The sequence below is a fragment of the Heptranchias perlo genome, chromosome 17, assembly GCF_035084215.1.
Source record: "Heptranchias perlo isolate sHepPer1 chromosome 17, sHepPer1.hap1, whole genome shotgun sequence".
Taxonomy (NCBI): Eukaryota; Metazoa; Chordata; class Chondrichthyes; order Hexanchiformes; family Hexanchidae; genus Heptranchias; species Heptranchias perlo.
Window position 1 is genome coordinate 7010106 of NC_090341.1, and position 19349 is coordinate 7029454.

The window sequence follows — 19349 nt, forward strand, 5'->3', positions numbered from 1 at the left end:
TGGAGAGAGAAGTGGAGTGATGGAGGAGTTTGGGGAGAAAGTTCCAGACGGTAGGACCGAGGCAGCTGAAGGACACTCAAAAGGCCAGAGTCGGAGGAGCCAATGGTCCACAGGAGATACGGTGAGCTGAGTCTATGGAAGCATTTGAATGTAAAAAGCTAGAACTGGCATTTATACAGTGCCTTTCACAACCTCAGGATGTCCCCAAAGCACTTTACAGCTAGCTGAGCTCTTTTGAAGTCTTGCAATGTAGGAAACGCAGCATCCAAATTGCACACAGCAAAGTCCCACAAACAGCAATGTGATAACAACCAGAAATGTTGTTTTTTTAGTGTTGTTGGTTGAGGGATAAATATTGGCCAGGACACCGGGGAGAACTTCCCTGCTCTTCTTCAGAATAGTGCCATGGGATCTTTGAGAGGGCAGACAGGGCCTCAGTTTAACATCTGATCCGAAAGACAATGCCTCCGACAGTGCAGCACTCCCTCAGTACTGCACTGGAGTGTCAGCCTAGATTTTGTGCTCAAGTCTCTAGGGTGGGACGTGAAACCACAACCTTCTGACTTCAGAGGCAAGAGTTCTACCCACTGAGCCACGGCTGACACCGTATGACGTATAACACCTGCAAAATCTGTGTTAATTAATCTTTTCAAAAAACAGGTGCACAAATAGCTGGCGGGGAGCAGAGTTTAAGGTTATATGGTTCCCGTGATGCTGGGCTTGGCGAATGTGAAGGGGGAGACTGTTGTCTGAGGAGGGCAGTAGGTCAGGCTGAATAGTGAAGATGTGAGATGGATGAATTATCAGGACTTCTGCTTGACCACCTTTGGGAATCTGGAAGGTTTTACCCAGAACTTTTCCTCAGGAGATGAAATGAATGGGATGTTCTCCCTGATAGGGGAGGTTGTAGGTGGTCCAAGGAGGTGCGGGCTTGATAGGCCAAGTCACCACTGCTCAATGTTCTGTGGCTCATGTGGTACAGGAGACAATGGAGGTCTAGTGGGGATGGACGGGACTGTCAAGTTGATAGCGTGGAGCAAAAAGGCTGCTTAAACATTGTGAGGCGGCTCAGATGGTCCATGCTAGGGGTGGAGAAAGTCAGATACCCATGAGTGTAGCAGGTCTGCTACTAGCACGGTCTAGGAATGGGAAGGTGGGCTGAGATTGTGGCTGCATCATGTGTTCGTTCTGGCAATGATTCTCCAGATGTGATTGGTCCACACTTGACCAATACCATCACGGTTTGCACCAACCAATCAGCAACGCAGCCAGGACCCTACAATCATAATCACACACAATCTTTTTAATAATCTAGATTAGATTCACACCCATTTCAACTGGGGTTAAACATTTTGCAAACGACAGTACCATCAAGTGTCAGCTAGTGGCACTACTGTTTGGTGAAATAACTGTTCTCAGTAGTGCCATCTGTAGACATTTAGTGGGATTCCAGCCTTGATTTTTCTTTTCTCTTCACCGTAAAACAGGAAGATCAAAGTGTTCGCATTCCCAGTGCAACCCTTCATTCTCACGAGCAGTTACATCCGAAGGTTCACCTGTCTTTTCTCTTCACAGATGTTGACTGACCTGCACTGAACTTCCAACAGTTTCCGGTTTTTGTTTCAAATATTCCTGCGTTTTTTCATTTAAAGCGCTGGAGGTCATCTATTTTGTGCATTTATTGAGGTGAAACCTGACTCAGTGCCGGGTCTCAGGCCCTCAGGCTCATCACATCAAACTGCTTTCTGCCACAACCAATTTTAGGGGAGAGGAGGCAAATCGAAGAAGAATAAAAGTGCTGATTATAAAAACAGAAAATGCTGAAAATACATAGAGGGTGAAAAATTCTGATATTGACCTGTCATTTAGAGTTACTTTTAATTGTTTTAAAAAGCAAAATGCTGCGGATGCTGGAAATCTGAATTAAAAACAGAAAATGCTGGAAAAGCTCAGCAAGTGAGGCAGCGTCTGTGGAGAAAGAAACAGAGTTAACCCTTCAGGTCAAAGTCGAAAGGTCATCGACCTGAGACGTTAACTCTGTCTCTTTCTCCACAGACGCTGCCTCGCTGGCTGAGCTTCTCCAGCATTTCCTGTTTTTATTTTAATTATTTTATTTATTTAGTGCACAGTTCTGGTCTCCATATTATAAAAAGAGGGGTGACCTAATGAAAGGGTTCGATAGGGTAGGTGTGGAGAAAACGTTTCCACTTGTGGGGGGAGACCAAAACCAGGGGCCATAAATGTAAGATAGTCACCGATAAATCCAATAGGGAATTCAGGAGAAACCTCTTTACCCAGAGAGTGGTGAGAATGTGGAACTCGCTCCCACAAGGAGCAGTTGAGGTGAATTTAAGGGGAAGCAAGATAAGTACATGAGGAAGAAAGAAATAGAAATGCTGATAGGGTTAGATGAAGGGGTGGCTCGTGTGGAGCATAAATGACGGCACAGACCAGTTGGGCCGAATGGCCTGTTACGGTGCTGTAATATGTAATTTACCTCTCCTCTTGACCCTTTGGAGGCTGATTTGGAAAACAGACTTGTTTTTTTCACGCATGCGCAGGAAACCATGTCTGCATTTTCAACGGAACAACAGTAACTACTTGCGCATATATAGTGCCCTTAACATCGGAAAAACATCCCAAGGTGCTTCACAGAGGCACAATCAAAAAACAAAATGAACTCAGCCTCTAATGAGCCTCTAAGGGAGTGGGTACGAGGGACAATGTAAATGAGGAGAGTGGCACAGTTTGGCATCATTCTGTCACAACCCAGATGAACATAAAAGTATCTTTAATCGATGCTCAGGTTTTCTAACATGCCTCATTTTTATTAGTGTTATATATTGAGAAGGACTTTGGTAACCAGAGGACACAGATTTAAGATAACTGGCAAAAGATCCAGAGGAGAATTATTTTTACGCAGCGAGTTGTTATGATCTGGAACGCGCTGCCTGAAAGGGCGGTGGAAGCAGATTCAATAATAACTTTCAAAAGGGAATTGGAAAAATACTTGAAGGGGAAAAAAATTGCAGGGCTATGGGGAAAGAGCAGCGAGTGTGGCTAATTGGATAACTCTTTTAGAAAGCCGGCACGGGCAGGATGGGCCGAATGGCCTCCTCCTGTACTGTATGATTCTATGATACTTACAGTCTGCCCTGGTTGTCCATGTCTGCCCTCATTTCCCTGATAAAGAAACACATTGAGAACTGCTAATAAATACATATCGAATCACAGTGAGCAATCATGAGTTGACATTACATAGACATGCCCCGATACGGGCAACAGAACAGTATCACGAGGGCAAGGGTTTTAGGAAGGGCAAATCACCCATGAGCTATTGAAGGTGGGGTGTGGAAATTGAAATCTGATCTCACTGAGGAAGATGTGCGGCACGACAATCCATACAATTAAAATCGAGAAAAGTAGGCATATAGGAATCTTGTTACTAGGATTTCAGAAAAGTTTAATGGTGGATGCATGAAATGTTTGCACAACGAAAGAAAGGCTTGCATTTATATAGCGCCTGTTCATGACGTCCCAAAACATTTTACAGCCAATGAAGTACTTTTGAAGTGTAGTTACTACTGCAATTTTCACACAGTAAGGTCCCACAAACAGCTATGTGATAACGGCCAGGTAATCTGTTTTAGGTGTTGGTTGAGGAATAAATGTTGACCAGGATACTGGGGAGAACTCCTCCTGCTCTTTGAAATGGTGCCATGGGATCTTTACATCCACCTGAGAGGGCAGGCAAGGCCTCAGTTTGATGTCTCATCCGAAAGACAGCTCCTCCGACAGTGCAGCACTCCCTCAGTACTGCACTGGAGTACCAGCATAGATTTTGTACTCAGGTTTCTGGAGTGGGACTTGAACCCACGACCTTCTGACTGAGAGGCAAGAGTGCTACCCAGGGAGCCATAGCTGATACATAGAGCCCAGTTGAACTGTGGAAAACCCCCAGCAGTACAATTATAGATGGTGTCCTATCAAACGTGGGTTACATGAGCTGTAGGGTGAAGTACCGATTGTCACTGGGGGTATGAGAGGTGGGAGCATTTTGAGGTGACAAATCAGTAGCATCTCGCAAAAGTGTATCACACAACATTAAAGTGTGTTGCGTTAATTGCAGTGGTTTGGCACTTACACGTTAATTAAGCTCTAGCGACAATTTTAGCGATGTCAATTTTGTGTTTAACCAGGAGGAGGCGGTTTACAGTGTCAGACCTCCTCGGGAAGCTGCGTACAGGCCGAGGAGTGGAAGCTGCATTGCTGGTCGGTAAAGGCAGGCCGAGATGCCCAGCCCCTGGGTCAGCAGCCTCTCTGTCTGGTGTTCGCATTGCTGCCTGGGGTGGCGCTGTCTCTGGAGGCAACCGGTGAGGCTCACCTGCTCAGTTGGGTCTGGTAAAGTCAATAAAGTAAATGCAGCATTAGCGTCTGGGTATCCAATGAAGACTTGGTTGAATCGCTCATAAAACAAGAAATTGAGAGACGCCTTTCTTTCAACAGCCACTAGTTGGACAGGGGAGGGGGGCGTTAGTGTACCAGAGGAAGAGGGAGGTGAATTGGTCTGAGTGTGTTGTGTGCGTGGACCTCAATGGCAGTGAAAGATATCTGGCCAGAATCGCTTCTTCTACTTGATCCTCCAACTCTTTCTTACGAATGATGTTCTTACCTTTTCGCCTCTGGGACCGCTGGGACCCGGCAATCCCTGTGTAAAGAAACAGAATTCTGGAATTACTGCAGAAATAACACAAGGTATTAGAGGAATTAGTGCATATAATCAATGGTCTAAGCAAACCAGCTGCCTTGCTGGGACTAGGCAGGTGGGTCAAGGCAATCTCCCATTTGTTGCAATGTGATGAGCGATTATTTAAAGGGGAAGTGTTAAAGGGGAAATGTATTCTAGTGAATTGACACATTGGGGGTGATGTTCATCTGCTGGCTGCCCGTTTCTCGCCTGAAGAAGTTGGGGGTGAAGTGGGGGGGGGGGTCTCCTCGGCCACCCCATTGATGCCCAATGTCCAAAACCACATGCTCAGGAGATTCCTGTACACCATGTTACCAAGTTACTCAGCGGTTTGCTTGTAAATCTCAAGATCTGCGATTCCTGCAGGAAATTCTGAACGTGTGGAAGATTAAGTTTAAATTTTTCACGTCGGAAAAACGCACGCAGATCACGGGATGTGCGAGGGAGGAGTGAATGGGGTGACCTTTTTTTAAGCCGAGAGGAGTAACTCTCACTACAAATGGGCAAAGTTTCAATAGGTCCTTTTCTGAGAGAGTTTCTCCAAGTGAGAGTTGTGTAGATAAACGCAAATAAACACTTTCGCCCGGAAACATTCCAAATTTCCTACTGGAAGAGAAAGAAATGGTCGTCAGCCCAGAAATTCCGCACTCTCCTGCTGGAGTGGAATTCCAGTGCTGCATTGGTGGACACACCAAAATTTGGGGTGCAATGCAGAATCCGCTGGGGTTTCTGCCCTATCCGCCAAGCCATAGAAAGTTCAGATCGGGTGGGGTTGGGACTGGGGCACTACTTCTGGCGGACTGTAATGTTAGAAGCATCCTCTGAAGCAGCCCAGTCACAGTACGTCATTCTGTTCAGTGCCACTGCAGGAACGAAGGCATGCCAGGATGACCTGGAGCCAGTGAAGCCTCTTTGGCTGAACCCGCCACAATGCCACCAACCCGTTCTGCAGGCCCTGGCACATCTGGCAACGACTGGGGAGAATTGCCCTCTCAGTAACTGGGTCGCTCTCTTATAAAGCCCAAGGCTCTCCAATACTGGAATACCGTTTCCACATTTAGCTCGTAGCACCTATTTGGCTATCGCGTGATCGGTGATCTTCCTCTCAGCTCTAGATCGCTCTCTCATCTAACCGTACACATCTCCATTTTATCAAGTCTAGCATGGCCGTTGCTCTTCTGAACTTCCCTCTCTTGCTTCTCCAAGGCTCCACATACACCATCCGACCTACTCTTCCTGCTGCCCTGCATTCTTACCCTGTTGAGATCAAAAGTGATCGCATAATCTCCTATTCTAATTCGTTCTTTCCCAGGGTCTCGAAACCATGGAATCCCTTACACTCCCAATCTTTCTTTCAGGCTTTTAAAAACCCAAGTTTGGCATCACCTAACCACTAATTCTCGATTTATCTCGTCTTATCTCCCAACCATTTTGTCGTTGCTGCTGTTCTGCGCTACGGACTTTGACCCATCGCCTATAAAAGGAACAGATGATAATGGGACAATACTTACAACTGATCCCGAAACACCAGGAGGTCCGATTTGTCCTCGATCTCCCTGGAAACAGAAATATTGAACCGTCACCGTGATTCTGTCAGGATTACAGTTTATTTCTCAATCGCAACGGTAAGAATCGGGATGCATCGATGAACATTGCAGTAGGGGATATCGTGCGGTAAATCAATGCCTTGTAAAGGACTCCAAATATTCCAGAACCAATGGGCTCTGAGCCCAGGGTCAACATTAGAAACTGGTCCCTCATCGTTCACAGACCTGCCCTGTTTACACCACGAGGCAGCTCCGTGAGCAACAACAACCCCTTCAACGTAGTAAAACGTTCCAAGGCATTTCACAGGAGCGATTATCAAACAAAATTAGACGCCGAGCCCTATAAAGAGATAGTAGGACAGGTGACCAAAAGTTTGGTCAAAGAGGTAGGTTTTAAGGAGGGTCTTAAAGGAGAGGAGAGGTAGAGAGGCGGAGAGGTTTAGGGAGGGAATTCCAGAACTTAGGGCCTAGGCAGCCAAAGGCGGAGCGATTAACATTGGGAATGCACAAGAGGCCGGAATTGGAGGAGCGCAGAGATCTCAGAGGGTTGTAGAACTGGAGGAGTTTACAGAGATAGGGAGGGGCGAGGCCATGGAGGAATTTGAAAACAAGAATGAGAGTTTTAAAATTGAGGTGTTGCCGGACCAGGAGCCAGTGTAGGTCAGCGAGCAAGAACAGAGGTGGCCAAAAGAAAAAAAGAGACCGTCATCCACTCTGTAACAGTTTGCCCTCTTGATGAGTGTCTTCGCTCGCTGCCTGGTTGTGTTCCTTCGGCTACTGACACTAAAAGGCTGAAAATGAAATAATGATACAGGTTTTAGCAGCTACATGGGCACAGATTTTGTCTTGTTTTTTTCTTCTTTCCCCCCCCATCATTAGCGAAACACGACGACTGGGCCCAAACTGCGCAGTTTCCCTGACGTTAAATAGAGAAATGTAAGGAATCTTACAACACCAGGTTATAGTCCAACAGTTTTATTTGAAAATCACAAGACGAAGGAGAAAGCCTCCGAAAGCTTGTGATTTTCAAATAAAACTGTTGGACTATAACCTGGTGTTGTAAGATTCCTTACATTTGTCCACCCCAGTCCATCACCGGCATCTCCACATCATGGCTAAATAGAGAGAAAGAGAAAAAAAGACAGTGATAGAGAGAGAGAGAGAGAGAGAGAAAGTGAGAGAGAGAGAGAAAGTAAGAGAGAGAAAGTGAAAGAGAGAGAGAGAGAAAGAGAGAGAGTGAGAAAGTGAAAGAGAGAGAGAGAAAGTGAAAGAGAGAGAGAGAAAGAAAGAAAGAAAGAAAGAGAGAGAGAGTGAAAGAGAAAGGCAGAAAAACAGACAGAAAGACAGACTTGCATTTATATAGGGCCTTTCACGACCTCAGGACATCCCAAAGCGCTTTACAGCCAATGAAGTACTTTTTGAAGTGCAGTCACTGTTGGACTGTAGGAACCAATCTCTGCTAAATGCCAGCATTGCCTTCAAACAGACGGTGCTCACTTACTTTAAGGCCTGGTGATCCTGCTGGTCCTCTGTCTCCCTGCACAAGGGAACAACGCAATTAATTACAAGACTCTTCTATTTTCTCCATTTAATTAACAATGTGGAGACGCCCAATAGCAGAACAGATGGACTTTCCATCTCTAATCCATTACCGTCTTCGACACGGCGTGGCCTCACGTCCAGCGGCAGGCGATACGGGTTTGTAGACAACTCGTGCATCCAACACTTGCCCAGGAGCACAGGAAATGTCACATTGTGCAGGAATGGTGAATAGTGTGTGTAGATAATTGGTCAGGTCACCCAGCAAGGTTCCAGCTAACCCCCTCACCTTGAAACAGTGATGGCTGTGGCCACCACATGCCCTGCAATAGCACAGTAGATGCCAGGTTCCATCAGTGACTCGATACACACTGAATTCCTGACTTCAATCGTGCTGTTCTGGGGAGGCACCACATGGTGACCAGGCACTGAGGGAACGGGATCACAGTTAGATCAAATTTTCAGGCAGAGGATGGAGCAGATTGCATGGCTGTCCTTTCACCCTGGAGCACACACTGATATTCCACCAAGCAACTTATTCTGTAATGAGATCTGATGGTGGTTGTCATTGTTTGCCAGAGGCTGCAGAAACTACACTCAGAGAGTGTCAGAGAAACCTAGTGAGTGTGCGTTTAGATCCTAGTTTGGGTATAAAACTGTATAACCTGGTGCAAACTGCATGTCTATATCTAACCAGACGTATAAGCTATATGTATATGATCTAACGACGTGAATAAAGCGAATTGAGAGTTAAGAGAGAATTGACTCTTCTCCTCTTTGTACTAAGCCAATAACCGTAACCGGTGACCTCCGGTCAACATTATACTTACAGAGACTGATTGGCCTGCTGTGTATTTCCAGCATTTTCTGTTTCTTTCTATAGCACCGTTTAGTATATAACATTAACTTTTTTTTAACATTTTGTTAATTGGAATTGGACACTTTTTTAATCCCAGGCAAGGTATAGCATTAACGGGGACAGTAAATCTCCCTTTGGTCTGCCCAAACAATGTGCCTCAGTCCCAACTTCCCCTTTTGCACCAGTGTGACGTAAGTGAGATTGCCAATTTAGTGCCAGATTGAGACTGGATCTTTACAGCCATCAGACAGCACAGACTTTCACCCCCCAACAGTGTGGGCTGGATTTAAACCCAGGTCCGGGTGCTAAAGGGCCAATATCTAAGCAAATGCGCCAACCAGGTCCCCTCTCGACATAAACATTTGCTTTACTGATTATTACAGTTGGCATGGAGTACAAGAGTAGGGAGGTCTTGCTGCAATTGTATAGGGCTCTGGTGAGACCACACCTGGAGTACTGTGTTCAGTTTTGGTCTCATTACCTAAGGAAGGATATGCTTGCCTTAGAGGGGGTGCATCAAAGGTTCACTAGATTGATTCCTGGGATGAGAGGGTTGTTCGGTGAGGAGAGACTGAGTAGAGTGGGCCTACATTCTCTGGAGTTCAGAAGAATGAGAGGTGATCTCATTGAGACGTATAAAATTCTTCGAGGGCTTGACAGGGTAGATGCTGAGAGTCTAGAACCAGGGGTCACAGTCTCAAGATAAGAGGTCGGCCATTTAGGACTGAGTTGAGGAAATATGTCCTCTCTCAGAGGGTTGTGAATCTTTGGAATTCTCTATCCCAGAGGGCTGTGGATACTGAGTCGTTGAGTATATTCAAGACTGAGATTGATAGATTTTTGGACACTAAGGGAATTAAGGGATATGGGGATAGGGCAGGAAAGTGGAGTTGAGGTAGAAGATCAACCATGATCTTAATGAATGGCAGAGCAGGCTCGAGGGGCCGTAAGGCCTACTCCTGCTCCTATTTCTTATGTTCCTATGTTCTTATATATACGTCATGACAAAATCTCACACAAGGACTGTTATGCATGGCAAAATCACTTACCCGCAATCCTGATGCACCAGCCTCTCCAGGCTGGCCTCTGTCTCCCTGTCCGTCAAAAATAAAAACATGACCTGCTGTTAGATATCCAACTGGAACAATAAGACTTTGCTCCTTCACATTTAGAGCTGGTTTACTCACCCTTTCGTCTTTCTAACTCTTCTCACAGCCGGTCCGAGATGAACTCTGTACTTCATCAGCCCATTTCCCAGGCTCACGCAAAAAAAAAAAACTCCTGCTATTAAACCAGCGAGCTACTGCTGTGCATTAGCACTTGGCGTATTTGACCCTTGACCTTTCCCCTCCCCCTTTATTTGATCGGTCTTCTAAAAGGAACTCTCCTACCTTCCCGTTTCCCTGTACCTGAAATGTTAACCTGTCATCCCTATGTTCAGATACCACAGGATCTGCTGGGTACTTCCAGCATTTTTGGATTTTATCCCGGATTTTGAGCATTTGCGTTTTTTAATTTCAATATCTACAATAAGATAAGGAGGGACCTATGGGTCCAGTCTCTCTCCATATTTACTTCTTGGTAAAGCACTGGTTATCAAGCAAATCTCTGCAATATTCACCCATCCTCATTAATCAGGCCTACTACCCACCATAGACAGCATTGTCTCCAACCCCATTAGTCCCAGAGGAGTGGTTAGGGAAGAGTTCATTTTAAACAGAATAATTTTTTAAAAATTGAAAATAGCACTGAAACACTTGCCTTGTCCCCGTGTTCTCCCTGAGGTCCTCTAGGACCCTGAAGAAATAAAAGAGATTAACAGTAAAACACAAAATAGAAGTTTTTAGACCTGCGTCGTACTTGAGGTGTCACACGTGCAAATTTCCATGTCACATTTTTTTTTGAAACAATATTAAAAAAAGAGAGAAAGAAATTTCCTGTTGGTTTATTCTGACCTCAAATTGACCCCAAGGTCTTCCTAAGTGCAATTAGCCTCTAACTGACCTCAAGAAAGTATGGCCACACACGCACACACTCCTGTAGGGGTCACCAGATAATGCTCAGGGCCGGCCTGAGTTTTTCCACTCCCCAATCCAGGGTGCTCAGGGAAACTGTAGCCCTTACCATCACCCAACTAACTCAGTACAAATCGGGAATCAAACCCAATACATTCATGGCCTACAAAATCACTTCTATACCTGTTAGTGATTTTTTAACAACTGAGCCATCAGGAGAGTTTCTGACAGGAGGTTCAATGAGGAAATTCATTTAGCTGAAGCTGCTTTTAGCTATTCAGTGGCCTTCGAGGAACATTGTGACCTCTCGCTGAGAAAGTGGTGTTCTCCAACCGGCTCCCATTCCTACATTACAACGGCGACTACAATTCAAAAGTACCTCATTGGCTGTAAAGCATCTTGGGACGTGCTGAGGTCATGAAATGCACTGTATAAATGCGAGTTATTTCTCTCCTTTCATTGGAGTTGGCAAGCCAGTGGGCGCAGGATGTTGCAGCACTGGCAATATCTGCCACTGAGGGCTACTATTCTTCAGGCAATGAGTTCCCAATCTTAGGCAGGCCAATGGCGTGGGAGAAAACAATGTACCGCCAGAGGGAAGAAAGAAAAATTGGGCTGCAATTTAACACCTAAAGGAAGCAAGATAAAATGTGCTGTCACCTCCGAGCTTTGACAGGACAATTTTTTTCCAAACCTGTTCTTTCTTGGGCTACTGCCGGCAGGGCGCTGAATAACTTCAGTGACTATGTATCGGACAAGGGGGTCAGGAAATCACCAGGCTTCATTGAATACGGACCTTGAAGGCCACTGTCCTAACTCTGCGCCCTAACTCCAATTACTCGTCTTGGCTCCATATCCCTTAATACCCTATAAAAATCGATCAATCTCAGGTTTAAAATTATTAATTGAGGTAGCATCTACTGCCTTTTGTGGGAGAGAGTTCCACACAGAATCCCATTGCAGAGGATTGGATCACCTCCGCAGCAGTATGGGACGCATTCAACCCACCTCGAGGGATTTGGGGATCGGGCGGGAAAGTGGACTGAAAGTTGAAGATTAGCCATGATCTGATTGAATGGCGGAGCAGGCTCGAGGGGCTGAATGGCCTATTCCTGCTCCTATTTCTTATGATCTCATGTTCTCCCCACCCCTGAAGTGTTTAACACCACGTTATGTAATTGCGTATTTGTCTCTCAACGAGCTGGTCACGCTACTGTCATTCATGAGGTATGTGCATCAGCAACGAGAGGGACAAAAACAGACAGTGACCAGAATTTACCCTCAGAACGCAAGAGATGATTCCACTCCCTGCCCTGCCCCTATTCTCAGCCTCTGCCTGGTTTAGAACTCAGCAAAAGGTTGGCAAGTTAGAGACAGTTCATCTTGGAAAAGTGTGGATTCTCCTCAGTTTTCTTCTGTACTCAGTTCCACGCCCAACATGCAAATCCCCACACGCACGCAGTCAAGCTGTTAGGGACATGGCAACATTAGCAACAGGAGCAGGCCACTCGGCCCCTCGAGCCCAGTCCGCCCTTCAATTAGATCATGGCTGATCTGCACCTCAACTCCAATTACCCGCCTTTGCACCATATCCCTTGATACCCTTTCCTAACAAAAATCTATCGCTCTGATTGTCCCAGCATTCACAGCCTTTTCGGGGAGAGAATTCCTGATTTTTCTCCTGGATGGCCTGGCTCTAATTTTAAGATTATGTTCTTGATTCCCCCACCAAAGGAAATAGTTTCTCTGTATCTCCCTATCAAATCCTTTTAACTATTCTTCCCAGCCCTCCCCGACAAACGCTCAAACTCCCAGTATCTCTCTTCGTCCTTTATGTAAGGAGTCTTACAACACCAGGTTATAGTCCAACAGCTTTATTTAAAATCACAAGCTTTCAGAGGCTTCCTCCTTCGTCAGGTGAGTGTAGGAGGAAGCCTCCGAAAGCTTGTGATTTTAAATAAAGCTGTTGGACTATAACCTGGTGTTGTAAGACTTCTTACATTTGTCCACCCCAGTCCATCACCAGCATCTCCACATAATGCATTTATGACCTATGGGGTGAAATCAGACTGTGTACTAATAGCGTACGAATGCTTTAACATGTTTGTATGAAAATTGTTTCTCCATTAATTAACAGAGGTGTTAACCCACTTAGTTTGTTGAGATTTGTAACGTCACTAACCCGGTCACCTGGTTCTCCTTGGCGGCCTGGTGGTCCTGGGAAACCTTCACCCGTATTGCCCTGGAAACACAGAAAGAAAATTCCAGAACCAATTTCCAGAAACGCGATTTCTTGTGCGTCCCTGTTTTTCTAGAGACACCGTGTAATTCGTTGTTTCACAGTTCCACACGCAAGTTCCATCTCGTATTGAGGCAGCTCAGGCCATATTACAATTATACAAAGAACTGCTACCACCCTTGTAGTCTAAAGCTGCTTCTACTCCAAGAAATGCACCGGAGCTCCTGGTGTTGTTGACCTTCACCCCCCCAGCACCATTTTGTGAAGCAGATTAAAGAGCATTGGCAGCAATGGGGACCGACTGAGCCAATCTAGCAGTTGTTTAAGAGTCACGAATCGTGGCTTTCATTTCCAGTTCAGTCTCAGAGGATCCCTGGTGCTAGGGAAGTCCGTAGATGCTGGGAACCGTAAGACTAGAATCCTAGCCTGTGCTCAGCCCAAATCACCAAACCACAATCCTAGTCTGTGCTCAGCCCAAATCACAGCCAGTAAAACGGCCGCCAGCTCCACTGGTGACAGTGTCCAACTTTGCCATTGTCAACACAGCAGCCTTTGCCTCTTAAAGGGGTTTTCTGATCCTCTGGAAGATACCTGTGTTACATCTCATCAATGCTGGCCATGTTGCAGCTCTGTAAAAGGGATGGGGGAAACTTGCATGGAATCAGATAAATGATAATTACACTAAGTGCTACCAGCTACACAGACCGGGCTTTCTAATCCTTTATCATTACTGATCATTGGAAGCCCTCACATTTTGTATGGAAAAGGCCCTTTGGCATTTGATCTCATCCTTTCGGAATACCAATCCTACTGTCTTCTCAATATGGCTGTTTCTTAAATGAGTTCAGTGCCCTGGCCTCAATAAACTCTTCCTGGTGGCCCATTCCAGCTGTTGTGGCAAACTACTCCAGCTCTTGATCACCTTCAGTGCGAACAAATACTTCCCAGTGTCTGTCTTAAACTTGTCCTGTGCAACCCTGACCCCCATCTCCTGCTGCCCTGGGGGTATCTGAAACCACCGTTCCAGGTTAACTTCTTGATCCTATTGACCTTTAAATTGGGAATGGAAATAATCAATATTTACCTTGTCACCTTTCTGTCCTGTTGGCCCCAATAGCCCTCTTGGTCCTGGGCTGCCGGGCTCACCAGCAACTCCCTTGAAAGAAAATGCATTGTTAGTTCTAACGAGCAGGATTGTCCAGTAATGTAGGTTCCTCACTTTTAGTAAGATTACCAATGTTTAAATACTCACCGGTGGGCCAGGCTCTCCTTTCTGACCTGCTCCACCATCCACGCTTGGCGAATGCTGTGGGAACAGTCAAATGGTCAATCGGTCTCTTTGTTCTGCTTTTGCCTCCTTGCCTTTAAGTCCCGTAATCTCCCTGCTGCTCTGCAACCTCCCTGTCCCGCTGGGAAGGTGGGAGGGTGGGGCAGTCTGACCCTCCTTCCATCTCGCACATCCTTTGCCCAGCTGGTAAGGTGGTACAGTGCCACCACCACCAAGCATCGCTTCCAAACATCATCCATCCTCCCCTGGCAGTAGAACATTGGGGTGAGGCAGGGGCCGGGGCGGGGGGGGGGGGGGGGCGCGCATGGGGACAGAGGATGAGATTGTCTTTGTTCTCCCTAATGCATCCTCTTGCAGCCTCCAGAACATGATGTCTGGGCTACTGGCATTGCTACCACCTTCATCAGTGAGTGGCTGGCCAAGAGTGGTGACCTAAATAAGCTGAACTGCCTGACATCAGGACCTTGCCCCACTTTCCAACTGGACACCTGAGTCGTTCCCTGCTAAAGTGTGCAATAACCACCCACTGTTCAACCAGTAAATTGAGCAAAACCTTGTACGCCTATCAGCTCTTAATATCAACAACGTTGGAAGATGTAAATGAGATGCAGGAACAAATTTCCTAATATTAATGTTTATACTGTTAACACAAAACCCGAGTACAATCAGAACTGGCTGTTTTGCCTCCTCAAACCCAATGATACGTCATCTGATGGTGAGAAACAATGCTAACAGTTCAGTTCAACTCAAAGGGAATTCAGGAGAAATTTCTTTACCCAGAGAGTGGTGAGAATGTGGAACTCACTACCACATGGAGTGGTTGAGGCGAATAGCGTAGATGCATTTAAGGGGAAGCGAGATAAACACACGAGGGAGAAAGGAATAGAAGGTTATGCTGATAGGGTTAGATGGAGTAGGGAGGGAGAAGGCTTGTGTGGAGCATAAACACCAGCATGGACATGTTGGGCCGAATGGCCTGTTTCTGTGCTATACATTCTATGTAATCCTTCGTGTACTCTGGGTGCAATTTAGGAAGCTCTAAGGGTTGGAACAACATGCAGACCTAAGGCGCAAGCTAACAGAGAAACAAGAAGGCTCAGAACCAAATAAAACAGGGCAACAGGAAGGCCCAGGATGCAAACAAACTGGGCTGGATGCAGCTTTGGACCCCAACCAAACAGGGCAACCAGAAGGCCTGGGACCCAGCCAGATGGGAAAATAGACACCCCTCAGGAACAGCCATATGCAGAGACAGGTATCCCTGAGATCTAGTTAAGTTAGACAGACAGCAGACTTGGGTCAGTTGGAGGGACAAGTATCCTGGGATTTGGAGGGGCAGCTGGGATCTGGATAGTTGTAGAGTCAGGCAGCAGGGAAGGGAGTTAATTGCTCAATGTGAGATATTAATTCATTCAGATGATAAAATCCAACCTATTAAATCACATGTTTAGAAGTACTTTGGGGCCTTGCATGTACAATAGCCTCAGCACCCCCTGGAGTAGGAGGGGGGTGGAAAATCTCTATCCAGGGGCTCCAGCTGGTAAGTGTCCACATTTGGATGGCAGTTGGGTGAGGACAGGACAGTATTTGGCTCTAATGACCTCTGTAAACAGGGCAACAGGCAGACCCAGGAACCCAACCACACAGGACACGAGGTGGAGACCCTGGTCCCAATCACAGAGGGCTGGATTCAATTCCAGGCAGCTCTGGCAACCAGAACAGAGGCGCAGAAAGCACCTCCAAACACAACAATGTTTGGGCTCGCGCATAAAGAATGGCCACACGGATGGCATCAGTCACTGCCTTCAAGAGAGAAGGGGAGAAAACCGGGCGGGGGGGGGGGGGGGGGGGGGGGAGTTAAAAAAAAAGAAAATCAGCCACTAAAATCAATCAATTTGAGATGATGATTAAATGAAACATTCACTTACTCTCTCACCTGGATCTCCCTTATCCCCCTGCAACAGAACAAGAAGCATGATAAGGAGCACGTCACACATTCCAAGGACAATTGTCTCCCGAGAAGAGTAAACCATTCATTTTACAATGCCATCTTACAGAATTGGATGCTGAATACTCTTGTAACCATTCTGGTGGTGAACCCAATACAATCAATGCTGACTCTATTCAAGGCACAATTACATTATTAAAGTCAATATTGAAATTCCCTGTTTAAACTAATCAATCTGTAACTTCCAAAGTGAATTTCAGAGCAGCTCTGATCTCACTGAAATGACTCGAGATTACAGGGCTGTGATTGAGACTGATGGCAAGGCAGGCTTTGACTGTTTCAGCAGTATCCTGGCCTGCAGTTATACTGCCATTTCCGCAATGCTGTAAAGCGGTTTCGAGTACAAGTGGCGGAGTAACTCAAGAGTCAGGTTGCAAGCTGACTCAGAGTGCACTGAACATAGGAACAGGAGTAGGCCATTCAGCCCCTCGAGCCTGCTCCGCCATTCAATTAGATCATGGCTGATCTGTACCTCAACTCCATTTACCCGCCTTAGCTCCATATCCCTGGACACCCTTATTTGATAAAAATCTATTGATCTTAGTCTTGAAAGCTCCAATTGTCCCCCAGCATCCACAGTCCCACAAATAAAAGATAAAAGAATCAGTCTGTTTTTGGTGCCATTGATTGAGGGAAGAATGTTGGCCAAGACACTGGGAAAACCTCCCTTCTTGTCTTTGAATAGTGCCACAAGAACTCTTACGTCAGCTGAACAGGGCCTCAGTTTAACGTCTCATCCAAAAGACAGCACCTCCAGCACTGTAGCATTCCCTCAGTGCTGCACTGACATATCACCCTAGATTATGTGCTCGAGTCCTGGCTTGGGGATTGAACCCACAACCTTCTAACTCTGAGGCAAGAGTGCTACCATAGAGCCACAGCAAATTCTTACAACGTCTCACCTCCGAGAGAGCTGTACCTCATCAACAAGCGTCAAACACATCACAGCTATCAAGCAAATAAAGGAGAACAAGTTGCTATTTCATATCAGCTGTTGATTTAATCGTATATAGCCCAGTATCCGCAACAGTCGTTTCTTGCTGAGATGACAACGTACCTTGATGGTCCTCCCAGGTGGCCCTGGAGGGCCGATGGGACCGTGCGGTCCTACATGGCCGGGAATCCCGTTTTCGCCCCTTAGTCCAGGAAGACCGGGCGGACCAGGAATACCCTATAATAGAAGAGCAAAAGAGTGTTGAAGTATCCTCCATTTCCAATTTTCAATTTGGAGATTGGATCAAGGGCTAAGATTCTATTACTGATCAACAGTCCCAATATGATTTAAGCAAGTGCCAATGGATTAAGAATTTCAAAGGAACCAATGGTGCTTTTGCTCCCATGACAGAAGCAACACCAAAGGAACTAATCTATTCAAGAGACTGCGCGCTCTAGTCAGGCAATAGGTGGCTCAGCCATCTTTGAACTGGGGTCCTCAAATCGTTCCTTAAGCGTTGGAGCAAAATGGCGATAGTTTCTCCAATAGCGGCTGGGATCTGAAGCAGGCACAGAATATAAGTGGTTTTGTTGTAATGTTTTTTTTAATTCAACGTTAAGTTTCCTCCTTCAGCTCCGTGCCCAACCAGACAACGTTCACAAGACCCTGCTCCTGGCATGAAGCCTCGCTCAGCCGAATCAAAGATCGGAGAATCGGACCTTTGTGTTTTTAGGGTTTTTAAACGACAATCTCAGACTTGGGGGGACATGATTGAGGTGTACAAAATTATGAGGGGCACAGATAGGATGGATACTAAGGAGCTTTTTCCCTTCGTTGAGGGTTCTATAACAAGGGGACATAGATTCAAGGTAAAAGGCGAGAGGTTTAGAGGGGATTTGAGAAAGAACTTTTTCACCCAGAGGGTGGTTGGAGTCTGGAACTCACTACCTGAAAGGGTTGTGGAGGCAGGAACCCTCACAACATTCAAGAAGCATTTGGATGAGCACTTGAAATGCCATAGCATACAAGGCTATGGACCAAATACTGGAATATGGGATTAGATTAGACAGGGCTTGATGGCCGGCGCGGACACGATGGGCCGAAGGGCCTCTATCCGTGCTGTATAACTCTATGACTCTAATCCAACAGCTCCGTGGTCACTTTTACCGATGACAGATTTTTATTTCCAGATTTTTTAAAAAGTGAATTCAAATTTTCAAAACTGCCAAGGAGAATTTAAGGTCTCTGGATTACTAGTCCAGTAACATGACCGCTACACTACCGCCACTGCTTATCTAAAACCCAGATCGGGCTGCACACTGTGAATGACGTGAATGAAATGATATTTAAATAACCAGAGCGTATACGTACAGGATGACCCGGCTCTCCCTTTCTGCCAGGATAGCCTCCTCCACCATCAACCACTGCGCCCGGTTCACCCTAAAAGTGGAAGAAATCCACAGATTTAAATAAAAGGAAAGAATTTACATTTATATAACGCCTCTCACGTCCTCAGGATGTCCCCAAAGCGCTTCGCAGCCAATGAATTATAGCAACACTATCCCCACTTGGAACTGTTCCTTTTCTACATTAAAAATAAATATTATTGTATCGAACCTTGGTCAGACCCCATCTGGAGTACTGCGTTCAGTTATGGGCACCGCATCTCAAGAAGGATATATTGGCCTTGGAGGAGGTGCAGCGCAGATTCAACAGAATGATACCGGGGCTAAAAGGGTTAAATTATGAGGACAGGTTTCATAAACTTGGCTTGTATTCCCTTGAGTATAGAAGATTGAGGGGTGATCTGATCAAGGTGTTTAAAATGTTAAAAAGATTCAATAACGTAAATAAGAGTAATTATTTCCAATGATGAGGACATAATCTTAAAATAAGAGCCGGGCCGTTCAGGAGGGAAATCAGGAAGTACTTTTTCCCACAAAGGATAGTGGAAATCTGGAACTCTCTCCCTCAAAAGGCTGTGGATACTGGGAGTCAGTTGGAGCTTTCCAGTCTGAGATCGATAGATAAGGGATATGGAGCTAAGGAAGGTAATTGGAGTTAGGGACAGATCAGCCATGATCTAATTGAATGGCGGGAGCAGGCTTGAGGGGCTGACTGGCCTCCTCCTGTTCCTATGTTCCCATTATGCCCATCAAGGTGAGGTGAGTTA

General features: G+C 46.0%; 1 protein-coding gene across 1 annotated transcript in view; it reads right to left on the reverse strand.

The window, feature by feature from the left end:
* The window catches only part of LOC137334354 (collagen alpha-1(VII) chain-like), a 299572-nt gene that overhangs the window by 143335 nt on the left and 136888 nt on the right, over positions 1-19349 (reverse strand). Inside the window, exons 40-51 of the mRNA XM_067999062.1 lie at positions 18548-18616; positions 17300-17413; positions 16163-16189; positions 14199-14252; positions 14031-14102; positions 12890-12949; positions 10454-10489; positions 9742-9786; positions 7796-7831; positions 6259-6303; positions 4673-4708; positions 3148-3183 (exon numbers count right to left, since the gene is read on the reverse strand). Of these exons, the coding sequence (XP_067855163.1) occupies positions 3148-3183; positions 4673-4708; positions 6259-6303; positions 7796-7831; positions 9742-9786; positions 10454-10489; positions 12890-12949; positions 14031-14102; positions 14199-14252; positions 16163-16189; positions 17300-17413; positions 18548-18616 (630 nt within the window). The remainder of the gene's footprint in view (positions 1-3147; positions 3184-4672; positions 4709-6258; positions 6304-7795; positions 7832-9741; positions 9787-10453; positions 10490-12889; positions 12950-14030; positions 14103-14198; positions 14253-16162; positions 16190-17299; positions 17414-18547; positions 18617-19349) is intronic.